This window comes from Nomascus leucogenys, chromosome 24, assembly GCF_006542625.1.
Source record: "Nomascus leucogenys isolate Asia chromosome 24, Asia_NLE_v1, whole genome shotgun sequence".
NCBI classification, from domain to species: domain Eukaryota; kingdom Metazoa; phylum Chordata; class Mammalia; order Primates; family Hylobatidae; genus Nomascus; species Nomascus leucogenys.
Genome location: NC_044404.1, coordinates 4,586,760 through 4,599,558, shown reverse-complemented (window position 1 = coordinate 4,599,558; position 12,799 = coordinate 4,586,760). Strand labels below are relative to the sequence as shown.

The window sequence follows — 12,799 nt, the reverse complement described above, 5'->3', positions numbered from 1 at the left end:
GAGCCCACCAGGGCTGCTCCTGGCCTGTGTGGGGCCTGGGCCCTGACCTGGGAGCATTAGACATGGAGCCCCCTGAGCATCTACCTGGCCCTGGGGAACTGCCTCCCAGCCTCAGGACACGGCCCTCCTTGGTCTCCATGTCCCTGCCCCCCGGAACGGACCCCCATCTCATCCCTGAGCTCCCAACACCCTCTGGGCACCACACCAAACACACACATCACTCAGGAGAGGCAAGGGTTAACGTGACCTGGAGCTGGCTCAGCGTAGGTCACTGGGGACAGGTTGCGGGGAGGGCGGTTAGTGGACACAGACGCAGCCATCCTCTGCACGAGGGACAGTTAGGCTGAGCAGCTGGCCCCAGCTCGCACTGACCCTCATCTCTGTCTGCAGCCCCAGGCTGGGGATGGTCTGGGATGGGCCTTGGACCTGGGCCGCCGCACTGCCTTGGGGGTGGGTTCCCACCAGAGGGCTTGCCCTTCCTTGACTGACAGTGCCCTGTGGTTCACACCATCCTAGGCTACGAGCAGGCTTTGTACACGACTAGTCTCTAACCCAAAGACAAGCTGTGGCTGTTTAATCATGGTGCCTGCAATCAGCTGCCACAGGTGCCAAGAGCTGTGTGGCCTCGGGCCAGGTGCTTGCCTTCCCTAGGTCCCCTTTCCTCTCTGTGTAAATGGCACTGAACTGGACTGACTCCCTCGGGGCCTTACATTCTTCTGTTCTTTGTGCCTTGGAAACAGCCCATCCCCTAAAATCAAAGGCACACTGGCTGCTGGGAGTCTGAAAAGGCTCAAATGACCAGTTCAGCTTCTGGAGGCCTGGGCCTGTGTCCCACGCTGCCAGCCGTGTGCCTGGCTGCACCTGCCTAAGCTCTCGAGAGTCAAGTCATCGCATCTGCTTGCCCGTGGGAAAGGGTTTCCGTTTCCCAGCCATGACAGCAAGGAAGAGAAGGCTCTTTGCCCTCTGGACAGGGGCCCCCTCCAGCTACTGCCTCTGCAGAGCGGGGCCACCCGGGCGTTACCTCGATGGTCAGGTTCTGCAGGTGGTAAATGCTCTGTAACCCTTGGGAGGTGAAATACTCGATGCAGTTTGGACACCCCAATCCTGTTAAAAAACTGCAGAGAGAATTTGAGAAAGGAAGCAGCATTAGCTTCCAAGCACAGGGCTGCACGAGCCCGCGTCTCTGAGAGTGGCCTGGCTGGGGCGGAGACTGCCACTGTCTCCGAAGGGTGGCTCCAGCGCACAGGTGGCCACGGCATCCCTCGGGGAGGGGACGTGCTCAGCTGGGGACAGGTCAGTGGAGGACCCTGGCTTTTTGTGCTTTTCCTCTAAGTGGACTGTTTCCCCAGCATCTGCAGATGCTCCTGGCCTGACTGCCCCCGCCCGCCTGTCTGATCCGGGGTTGCAAGTGGTGAGCACACAGGGTGGGGCAGGGCAGCTGACATGGCCAGAAGGACAGAGGTGAACGGACAGGGTGACAGCACATGCTCAGGCCCTCGGCAGCCCACGCACCTGACAAGGCTGGGGTCGGCGTGGTAGGGGGGTGGCGGAGTGCAGTGGGACCCCGACACTATGGACTGGGCGCCGTGGCTGCTGCTCATCTCGCCGTTGGCTGGCACTGTGTGGCCATGGTTGTTGAGCATCCCAGGGCCTGGGTGAGAGGCAGGTGGGGCCATCAGGGCAGCTAGGCCGGGTGTCCAGGTGCAGGCTCCACCCAGGCTCCAGACACCTCTGGACACCAGGGAGCCATCCCAAGGCCTGGCAATGTGACGCTTGGCATCACCTCGGCCAGCTGGAGGCTTGAGCAAGGGCTGAACACCTGGGGCCCTGTCTCCTCGCCCCGCCTAGTAGGGATGGGGGTGACCATGCATACGAGGTGCTGGGTCATAAGGGCAATCGCAGCTGGCACTGGAGTGCTGGCCACATCCCAGGGCCTCAGGAAACGCCTGGGGGTGCTTGCTCGCAGCACTGGGAACATGCTTGGTCCTGCCCACATGAGGACCTTCCAGGGGAAGGGGGCCCAAACTCTATCCAATGGAGTCCCCGGCTTGTGTTGGGGCCCCGATGAGGTCTTGCACCATTTAATCCTCACAAGGAGTGAGCCTGGTACTTCTGTGGCCATTTGCTGATGGGGAAACAGGCTGTGTAATGTTAAGAGTCTTCCCCAAGCTCCCTCGCCTGCCAAGAGGCGGTGTAGGCATGTGGGTTCCATGCTCTTAATCACGCCCCCCTCCACCTGCCACAGCCAGGAGTGGGCAGAGAGGGCTGTCCGTGGCTGCGCCTCCTGCCCGGAGGGTGGAACCGCTGCAAGGAGCCAGCCACAGAGACACCTGCCCTGGGTCCCGAGCTGGGTGGTGTGTCCTGAGCCAGGCGCCCCCAGTGGGCCTCCCCGCCCTGCCCGTGGGCCCCCACTGCCCAAGGGACTCACCCACGGGCCCCAGGTTGGGTGTAGCTGCCGAGCTGTGCGGGGGAGGCTGGCCCACCAGCTGGTTGACGGAGGGCAGCTTGTTCATGCCCCCGTGCACCTTGTTCATGGGCGAGAGGACCGGCCCGTAGGACGGGGGCTGAAGGTGACTCCTGCTCAGAAGCAACGGCTCGCATGGGTGGGAAGCAAGGCAGCCTCGTGCCCACCGACCACCCACGCCCGTGATGCCCCCATGCTGCGAATGGGTGGAGACTGATGTCAGAGAGTGGCTTCATCCTCCCCCAGCCTCCCTGTCCCCAACCATGGCCATGCACGGCCACTGGGCCTGCGCCTGAGAAGGACACTGGCCATGGCGGGGCCGGGAGGCAGGGGGATGACCTGTGCCACTGGAATTGGACTCTGGTCTTGGTGGGTCATGGTCACTCTGGCCACCCCTCCTGGCCTTTCCACTCAGCAGACATTTACAAGACCTCTCAGTGGCAGAGGCATAGCAAGGGCCTTGACCCAGGGTCCCAGGGCAGCCCCAAGTGCTAGAAGGCTTCCTGGAGGAGGAGATGTGGGGTGGGCCCTGCTCTGGACCCTGCTGCCTGTCCCTGGCAGACGATGCCTTCTGGAGGGGTTTCTGGTCCTCCTGGCCTTCTCCTGGGGGGTTAAGCCATGTCCTCCTTCCCCACACTGATGGTGGGCTAGGGTTGACTCACGGCCTCTGTAGGAGCTGCTGCTGCTGCCGATAGGAGTCCACCAGTGGCTGCGGCACTAACTCCATCAGCTCCAGGCTCTCCTTCAGCTTCATCAGGATCTCAAAGTTCTCCCGGCCTCGCACCTGAGCACAGAGGAGCAGATGCTCTGCCCACATGCCCCAGACCCCCATGAGAGGGGGGGGCAGCCGCAGCCTCAGGAGGACCTGGGCTTGGCAAAGCATCTGTCCTTTCTGGGGGTTCCCTGGCACCCCAGAGGCTCAGGATCCCTTGGTCTTCTTTCCTCTTCCCAAGAAGCAGGTCTAACCAGAGCCCCTGACTTGGTGGGCAGGTCTCCTGTCCCCAAGAACCATGCCTGATCCTTGTGGCCTTGCCCAAGCCTCCCCTCTTCCTCCCCCACCAACAGATACTGGGTTTTTAAAAATCAAGTCAGTCTCTCTCTCTCTCTCTCTCTCTCTCTCTCTCTCTCTCTCTCTCTCTCTCTCTCTCTCTCTGTCTCTCCCTCCCCTCCCCTCCCTCCCCTCTCTCCCCTCCCTCCTCTCTCTCCCCTCTCTCCCCTCTCTCCCCTCTCTTCCCTCTCTCCCCTCTCTCCCCTCTCTCTTTTTCTTTAGACAGAGTCTTGCTCTGTTGCCCAGGCTACAGTGCAGTGGCATCATCATAGCTCACTGCAGCCTTGGACTCCTGGGCTCAGGTGATCCTCCTGTCCTCAGGTGATCCTCCTGCCTCAGTCTTCTGAGTAGCTGGGACTACAGGTGCACGACACCACCACGCCCAGCAAATTTTTGTAGAGATGGAGTTCTCACTGTGTTGCCCACTTTGGTCTTAAACTCCTGGGCTCAACTGATCCACCCGCCTCAGCCTCCCAGAATGCTGGGATTACAGGCATGAGCCACTGCCCCCAACTGGGGCTCATTCTGGAGCTCAAAAAACAGAAAGTTCACATCATGGAAGATGAATCCCAGCCAAGCCTGTGCCGATTTAATTCACCTGTCGGAGGCCACACGTGAGAAGCACACTCATGGGGGCCGGCCATGGCCACGGGTCCTGGCCAACGTTTGGGTCCTGGATTCTTGCTGAACTTCTACCCTGGTGGGACTCCGCACCACCCCACCTGTGCTATGTACACATGGCTTCATTGTAAATGGCATGACGCTGGGTTTTTGGGACTGAGGGGGCTCTCAGGAATGCCCTGCAGTTGGGTCCTGCTGGTCTGACTCTTGCAAGCAGGTTCTGCCCTCTGGACCCATTCACACAGGGCTGGGCTCCTCCCGCCCCCTGCATCATGGTCTCCAGAGTCCCTCCCCATGGCCCAGCCCGGGCTCAGCAGACGACAGAGGCGAGGCAGGTCTCTCGGCCGCCATGCAGGAGCACACACTCACCTGCAGGTAGTACGTGTCTTCGTCTCCATGCCGCCGCTTCTTCACGCCGGCGCCAAGGGCGGGGATGGCAGGGGGGCTCTGCTTGAGGGCTGGAAGGCCAGGCAGGGCGGGCGGGGTGAGCAGGCAGGACCAGAGGGTGAGGCCTCCTTCTGGGAGGAGGGAGACCTGCCCCACACTTGGGGCCAATCAATTCTCCGGCTGGGTCCGGTGGTGAGCAACCCACAGGGACGGGCAAACCTGCGGTGCCACCCAGGCCTCTGAGATGCCCTTGGCCCAGGACAAGCGACTTATTTGGGGGCTGCTCTCAGGCTCCGTCAGGGAGGAGTCTGGGCGTGGGGGGCTGTTCAGGGGCTGGCCCTGTCCCTGGGACGCGGGCTCGCACTGTGTCCTGCCAGTGTGTCCCCTTCCCCTCCCACACGCGTCCAGTTCCCCCTGGCCGGCCGCTCACCACGCTTGCTGGCGGCGCCGTTCTTGGCGGAGCTCTCGTTCAGGGCCTGCTGCTCCCGGTAGTGGTCCTCATCGGCTTTTCGGTCGCGGCCAGGACAGGCGCAGATGCGGCCCTCAAAGGACCGGCGGCCCAGCACCTGCCCACTGTCGGGTGGGCACAGCCAGAATTGTGAGCTCAACTCTGCCCACCCTCAACCTGCCCACCTTCCCCGCCCACCTCGGACCCTGCAGGACCGGCCTTGAGAGCCCTCAGTCACCACAGAGCACCCAGTGCCGGCAGCGAGTCTTCCCGCTAGAGGGAGCCAGAGGCTCAAAGCTGCGAGGCTGCCCTGAGACCTCGCCCGGGACTCCCACCTCCCTCCGGAGGCCCAGCTTCTGTCCAGGCAGGCCCTGCAGGCCAGGGGGCGGTTCCTTCCTCCAGCAGCACAGCCCAAAGTCTCTTCCCCAAGCTGGCCTTGGCCTGCAGGTCTCCATGACAGCTCCCCTTCTCCCCCGGCCGTGCCCGCCCAGCCCTGTCCCACCTCCACCCTGTGTGCCTGAGACTCACTCCCGCGTCTCCAGGGTGATGATGATGAGGATGGGCCGCCGGTTCATGCCCCCTACACAGCTGCTGTTACACATGAAGTTGTACAGGATGGTGGTGAATTCCGTCCCCACCTGCACATAGGGGAGCAGGGAGAGGGGCTAGCATCAGCATGCAGCCCCAGTCCACTAAGGTTGCAGCCCCCAGCTCCATGTCTGGTCCTGGCTCCAGGTAGGCAGGGGGATGCCCTGCTCTATAGTTGTTGCCATTTGTATATCTGTCCATCCATCCATCCATCCACCCACCCATCCACCGAACCATTTACCCATCTATCTATTCATCCATCTATCCATCTACCCATCCATCCATCCATCAACCCCATCCATCCACCCACCCCATCCATCCATCCATCCACCCACCCACCCACCCCATCCATCCATCCATTTACCCATCTACCCATCCGTCCATCCATTTACCCATCTATTCATCCATCTATCTGTCTAGCCATCTATCCCCCCATCCATCCATCCATCCACCAACCCCATCCATCCACCCACCCCACCCATCCATCCACTCCCATTTATTATCCATCCATCCAACCATCCATCCACCCACCCACCCATCCATTCGGTATCAGTCCATCCATCCATCCATCCATCCATCCATCCATCCATCCACCCACCCACCCACCCACCCACCCTATCCATCCATCTACCCATCCATCGATCCATTTACCCATCTATCTATTCATCCATCCATCTATACATCTATCCACCCATCCATCCATCCACCAACCCCATCCATCTACCCACCCCATCCATCCATCCATTTACCCATCTATTCATCTATCCATCCACCCATCCATCCATCCACGAACCCCATCCATCCACCCACCCTATTCATCCATCCATTCATCCATCCATCCATCCACCCATCCCATCCATCCATCCACTCCCCCATTTATTATCTACCTATCCATCCAACCATCCATCCACCCACCCATCCATTCAATATACATCCATCCATCCACCAACCCCATCCATCCACCCAGCCCATTCATCCATCCATTCATCCATTCATCCATCCATCCATCCATCCACCCCATCCAACCATCCATCCACCCACCCACCCACCCACATGTCCACCCCAACACCCACCCCATCCATCCATCCATCCACCCATCCATCCACTCCCCCATTTATTATCTACCCATCTATCCACCCACCCACCCACACATCCACCCCCCACACCCACCCCATCCATCCATCCTATCCATCCATCCATCCATCCACCCATCCACCCCATCCATCCCATCCATCCACCCACCCCATCCATCCATCCATCCATCCATCCATCCATCCCCATTTATTATCTATCCAGCCAACCATCCATCCACCCACCCATCCATTCAATATCAATAAATCCATCCATTCATCCATCCACCCACCCACCCACTCCATCCATCTATCCATCCATCCATCCATCCACCCCCACACCCACCCCATCCATCTACCCATCCATCCATCCACCCATCCATCCACCCATCCACCCCATCCACTCCCCACATTTATTATCTATCCATCCATCCAACCATCCATTCACCCACCCATCCATTCAATATCAGTCAATCCATCCATCCATCCATCCACCCACACATCCACCCCCCACACCCACCCCATCCATCATCCTATCAATCCATCCCTCTATCCATCCATCCACCCACCCCATGCATCCATCCATCCACCCCACCCACCCACCCTATCCATCCATCCATCCATCCACTCCCCCATTTATTATCCATCCATCCAAACATCCTTCCACCCATTCATTCATTCAACAATATCAGTCTATCCATCCATCCATCCACCCACCCCATCCATTCAACATCCCTCTACCCAACCATACATTCACCCACCCACCCACCCACCCACCCCATCCATCCATCCATCCACCCACCCATCCATTCATCCACTCACCCACCCACCCCGTTTATCTGTCCATCCATCCATCCACCCCACCCACCCCCATCCATCCACTCACTCACCCCATCCAGCCACCCATTCATGAAGATCACTGAACCCCAAGCACTGGGCTGGTTCTGGGTTCTGGGAGGGCTCAGACCTGGTCTCTGCTCTCAGAGCAGCACAGAGTCCTGTGGTCTGTTTGCCCCAACCTTCTCCCCTGACACAGGCTGGAGGTCAAGCCCAGATGTTGGGTGTGAGTGTGTTGGCACATATTTTGTGGGCCTATGTGTGTGTTGCATGTTGTGGGCTCATCTGGGCAGAAAGAGGAACCAGAGCTGTCCCCAGCAAACCCACCCCCAGTACACTCCTGTTTCCCAGGGATTTTGCAGTACAGCTGAGACGTGAACCAAAACTTTTTTTTTTTTTTTTTTTTTTTGAGACGTTGTCTCTCTCCCCCAGGCTGGAATGCAATGGCACGATCTTGGCTCACTGCAACCTCTGCCTCCTGGGTTCAAGCGATTCTCTTGCCTCAGCCTCCGGAATAGCTGGAATTACAGGCATGCACCACCAGGCTCGGCTAACTTTTGTATTTTTAGTATAGACGGGGTTTCGCCCTGTGGGCCAGGCTGGTCTTGAACTCCTAACCTCAAGTGATCCACCTGCCTTGGCCTCCCAAAGTGCTTGGATTACAGGCGTGAGCCACTGCGCCCAGCCATGAACCAAAACTGTTGATCAATGAGTGTCCCCAGACCATAATGTGGGCAGTTTTCATGTCACCCTGGGGACAAATACAAAAGCCATTAGGGGTTTGGGAAAATCTTGGCCTTTCTCAGAACTGCTGTCACACGGCAGCCACCAGGGGGCGAGAGAGCTCTGCCTTCCTGGCAGGCCGAGGCAGGGTGAGGGTGGGACATGGGTTTCAGAGAGCCCTCCTGGGCCCTGGTTCCGCTGACATAAGGGGCTGCTCTTAGAGGATGGTGGGATGGGGACCTCAAAGGGGGCCTGGGTACAGGGTAGAGGCTTGTGGAGGACCTGGAGACTGGGTACAGGGACAGGAGTCTGGGGTGTCCTGGGGGCCTGGTACAGGGATGGGGACCTGGTGGGGGAGGCTGGGGCTGGGTACAGCATGGAGCCTGGTCTCAGAACCAGGTACTGGGAAGGTAGAGGCCTGCCATTGCCTGCCTTCCCCTGGGGGCCTAGTACCCACTCCTCACCTCCTGTTCTGCCCCTGCCCCACCATCCTGCAGCAACTTTAAACCCTCTGTTTCCCCCTACCCGAGCCTTTCACACCAGTTGGGCCCCACATCAGCTCCAGAATGGTGTCCCAGAAATTTCCGCTGCCTTTGGGCCAAAGGTCAAAGCCCCCAGCCTCTCCGTGTCCCCTCCCCTCCAGCCTGCATGCCCCCCAGTCCCCTGCACCCCCCACCCACGTGGTGCCCAGCGGGGCCTCCCGGCTCTCCACCCTGCTGACCAGCCTCAGCCTCCTGCAGGCCGCCTCTCCTGGGCCCCTGGCCTGGCCTAGGAGTCTTTCCACCATCCCTCAACCCCCCTCGTAGAATTTGCCACCCCTTCAGGCGCTGTTGCTGGTTTGGTTCTGCCCCAGCCAATCCAGGGTCTAAATGGGCGGGGACCTCCCCATCTCCCAAATCCCTGTGTCTGGGAGCCCCAGGCCAGAGCCAGTGTTGGGCACCAACAGAGGAGAAGGCTGAAAACCCACTCCCCGCTATGGAGCTGGGCACACTGAGGCCCCGAGAGTGCCCGAGGCGGATGCGGCGCTAGAGCAGCAGTGCGCACAGTGGGGTGGGTGTGGGTGAGGAAGGAGCCGCCGACGCAGACTTAACACAGAGCAGGGAGCCCTGCACAGACGCCGACCGGACAGGCAGATCAGCCAACTCAGGAGGGACAGGGGCTGCCTCAGGGGCTGCCCCAGGGGCCCCTCCCCCCACCCGTACGGCTGACTGCAGGGCCCTGGGCACAGCCTGGCTCCTGGCCTACCTGTGGTGGCTCATAGGGCACCACGACGCTCTGCCTGCCGGTGACAGGGTCATCCACATACTGCGAGAGATTATTGCCTTCCACGCGGATGAGGTGGCTGGCTGGGGCAGACTGTCCTGCCGGGAGGGGTCGACACTTCAGAGAGGTGTGCAGAGGTGCCCACCCCTGTGCTAGGTGCAGAGGTGCCCAGCCCCGTGCCAGGTTCAAAGAGGTACCCAGCCCCATGTCAGGCACAGAGAGGTGCCCAGCCCTGTGCCAGCTGCAGAGGTGCCAACCCCTGTTAGGTGCAGAGAGGTGCCCAGCCCTGTGCCAGGTGCAGAGGTGCCCACCCTGGTGTCACGTGCAGAGATGCCCAGCCCCATGCCAGATGTAGCGGTGCCCAGCCCTGTGCCAGGCAGAGGTGTCCAGCCCCATGCCAGACGCAGAGAGGTGCCCACCCTGTGCCAGGTGCAAAGAGGTGCCCAGCCCCATGCCAGGTGCAGAGGTGCCCACCCCTGTGTCACATGCATATAGGTGCCCAGCCCCATGCCAGGTGAAGGGAGGTGCCCAGCCCTGTGCCAGGTGCAGAGAGGTGCCCATCCCTGTGCCAGGTGCAGAGGCACCCAGCACTGTGCCAGGTGCATCGCAGCAGAACTGAGACCACCAGGCCCAGTCCTGTGGGCTTCCAGATGAAGCTCAGGCCAGCTGGCAGCCCTTGTGCTCTGGGGGTGCCTGCCCAGTGGCTCTGCCCCCTGATTCTCCTGCTAATCCTTGGGGTAGCCCGTAGGCCCTGCCAGGCACACTGGAGAGAGGAGCTATGACTCATAGGATCTCTGGGGCCCCAGAAGGCTGCTGCCCCTCAGACTCTGCCCAGATCATTTGCCCCTGCCCAGGAGCATGGGCCCCCCCAGGTCCCACTCAGAACTGGGAAAATTGGGGCTGGCAGAGGCACTGAAAGCCCTCCCCAGGGGAATGGCTAAGCCCATGCTGTCAGCCCCAATCTCTCCCAGTTAGGCAGCCCCTGGCTGTGCTGTCCAGGGTGCTGGGCAAAGTGCCACCATGGGCAGAGGAGCTGGGGGCCTCACCTTCGTTGAAGTCCCTCCCGAGCTCGTGGTTGGGGCAGCGTTTCACGACGTCGGTCACGTGCTCCGCCTTCTTGTAAACAGGCATGGCCCGGATGGCGGTGCCCGGGGGTGGCGGGGTGGACACCTTGATCTGGATGGGGCACGTCTTGGCGATCTGGCAGTAGAGTTTCTTCAAGAGCGGGGAGTACTGGAGTGGGGGAGAGGGAACGGGTGAGACCAGTGGTCCCAACTGCACTCCTGTCCAGGCCACCCCGCATTGGGAGCCACGTCCTCCCCATGGGAGCCCCTTCCACAAGCCCCAGATGAAGACTGCCCCGAGCAGCCCCTCTGCTGAATCCCTCCAGGTGTTTGTCCTTCGAGGCGTGAATCCAGGCACGGCTGCCCTGGCACCCACTCCACAGCCATCGGGTCATTTGGGCTCCATGACAGCAGGGGTGTGAGTGCCGGTGGCAGCCAGGCAGAGAGGCTTTAGGTTTATGAATGGGGACAAGAAAGGCCAGGAGAGCAAGAAGGGGCTGCTGGAGAGTGAGGGCGGGAACAGGGACTGGGAGCCAGGCCTGAGGAAGCCATGTCCCTGACTGCAGCGTTTTGAAGAGGTGGGTTTGGAGCACTTTGAAGAGGTAGGTTTGCAGCATTGAATCTGTTTTTAAGACCAGAGCTAGTCTTCTCTGGCATTTGCACAGAGCAAGTGGTTAATGTGTGATGGGATGGGTGCCCGCTACGCATTCAAGCTTCCATAGAGAGCTCTCTGGGTTGGCGTGAAGGCCTCTCACGGCCTCAGCAGCCCTGGTGACTCTGACACCCTCTCCTGCTGGGGCCACCAAGTCTGAGCAGCCGAGCTGTGCGGCTTGGTCTGGGCCACTCTGGGGGCCCCTCTGGGCTTACAGCCCCAGTATCCCCAGCTTGGGACTCGAGGAGCTAATAGGTCTGTCTGGAGCTGGCGTGGGCCCTGCTGCAGGAGGACTGGATGACACCCTTCCTGATCCAGCCCCTGCAGAGGCCTCCAGTGTCCTCGCCTCACAGGGCCCGGCTGCCCATCTGAGGACCCAGGCCGGCTCTCATGAGTTCTAAAAGTGGCCCCGCTGAGGCCGCTGCAGGGGCGTCCACTCACTTCCAAGCTGGCTGATTTCCCAAGTGTCAGGCTCCTGGACACCTGCTGGGAGTCCTCATGCCCTCTCCCCACAGGGCCATCAGGAATGATCCCCAGTCTCAGGTTCAGAGAATGACTTCTGCTGCCATCTCATGCCCTCTGCGCCCCTCACCAGCCCCCGATGACTCAGAATCACAAGTCACTGCAGCCGCAAGTGCCCTGGAGAATGTCCCATCGCACTCCACCATGGAACAGCTGGGGAAACTGAGGTCGGAGACAGGGAGCTACTGGCAGAACCAGGGAAGCTGCAGGTGGAGTCTTCCCTTTGCCAAGGAAGTTAGGGGGCCCTGACCCCCTGACCCCCACTGGCCACCAGCACTGCCTCTCTGGCCATCAAGGGACATGAGGGGCTCTCAGGAGCCACAGGTCCTTGGCAGGTGCAGGCACGTGAAAAGCGAGGAAGGAAAAAAGAAAGAGAAGGGGGAGATGGAGGTGACAGAGCCTTCGAGCTACGGTGGGTGGGGCCTGGGTCCCCGGCACCCTGAGCGCCCCTGTTCCTGCGCAGTAGGAGCAGTCCCCTCTCTGATGAGCTACTTGGGCTCCCCGAATGAGACCCAGCCAGGAATGCTGGCCTGTCCCTGCCATGGGTGTGAGGGGGCTGGAGGGACAAGTGGAAGGGGGTCTTTCAGTGGCCTCCTCAGGATGGGAATTGGATACCAAAGGGCTGGCCCCTCCTAGGTCCTCCGTCCATCTGGAGCCCCTGGAGCCAGAGTGGTTCCACTGCCCCTGCCTGCGACCCCCACCTTGGGCACAGGGCCTTAGGCAGGAAGCCGCCCATCCCCAGTCCTGTTTGAAACGCAGGAAGGAACCATCATGCACAGCCCTGCAGGTGAGGCTGGGCGCTGTTTAGAAAAGCAGGAAACAGGCTGAGTGCAGTGGCTCACGCCTGTAATCCCAGCACTTTGGGAGGCCAAGGCAGGCAGCTGAGGTCAGGAGTTCGAGACCTGCCTGGCCAATACGGTGAAACCCTGTCTGTACCAAAAATACAAATATTAGTCAGGCAAGGTGGCAGGCGCCTGTAGTCCCAGCTACTCAGGAGGCTCAGGCAGGAGAATCGCTTGAACCCAGGAGGTGGAGGTTGCAGTGAGCCGAGATCGCACCATTGCACTCCAGCCTGGGCGACAAAGTGAGAATCCATCACAAAAAAAAAAAAA

The 12,799-nt window shown here is 60.4% G+C and overlaps 1 protein-coding gene across 1 annotated transcript in view; it reads right to left on the bottom strand.

Annotated features, from left to right (window-relative positions):
* The window catches only part of TP73 (tumor protein p73), an 82,631-nt gene that overhangs the window by 3,611 nt on the left and 66,221 nt on the right, over positions 1–12,799 (bottom strand). Inside the window, exons 5-13 of the mRNA XM_030805897.1 lie at positions 10,496–10,682; positions 9,432–9,547; positions 5,497–5,606; positions 4,951–5,093; positions 4,503–4,591; positions 3,127–3,248; positions 2,429–2,577; positions 1,513–1,651; positions 1,022–1,115 (exon numbers count right to left, since the gene is read on the bottom strand). Of these exons, the coding sequence (XP_030661757.1) occupies positions 1,022–1,115; positions 1,513–1,651; positions 2,429–2,577; positions 3,127–3,248; positions 4,503–4,591; positions 4,951–5,093; positions 5,497–5,606; positions 9,432–9,547; positions 10,496–10,682 (1,149 nt within the window). The remainder of the gene's footprint in view (positions 1–1,021; positions 1,116–1,512; positions 1,652–2,428; positions 2,578–3,126; positions 3,249–4,502; positions 4,592–4,950; positions 5,094–5,496; positions 5,607–9,431; positions 9,548–10,495; positions 10,683–12,799) is intronic.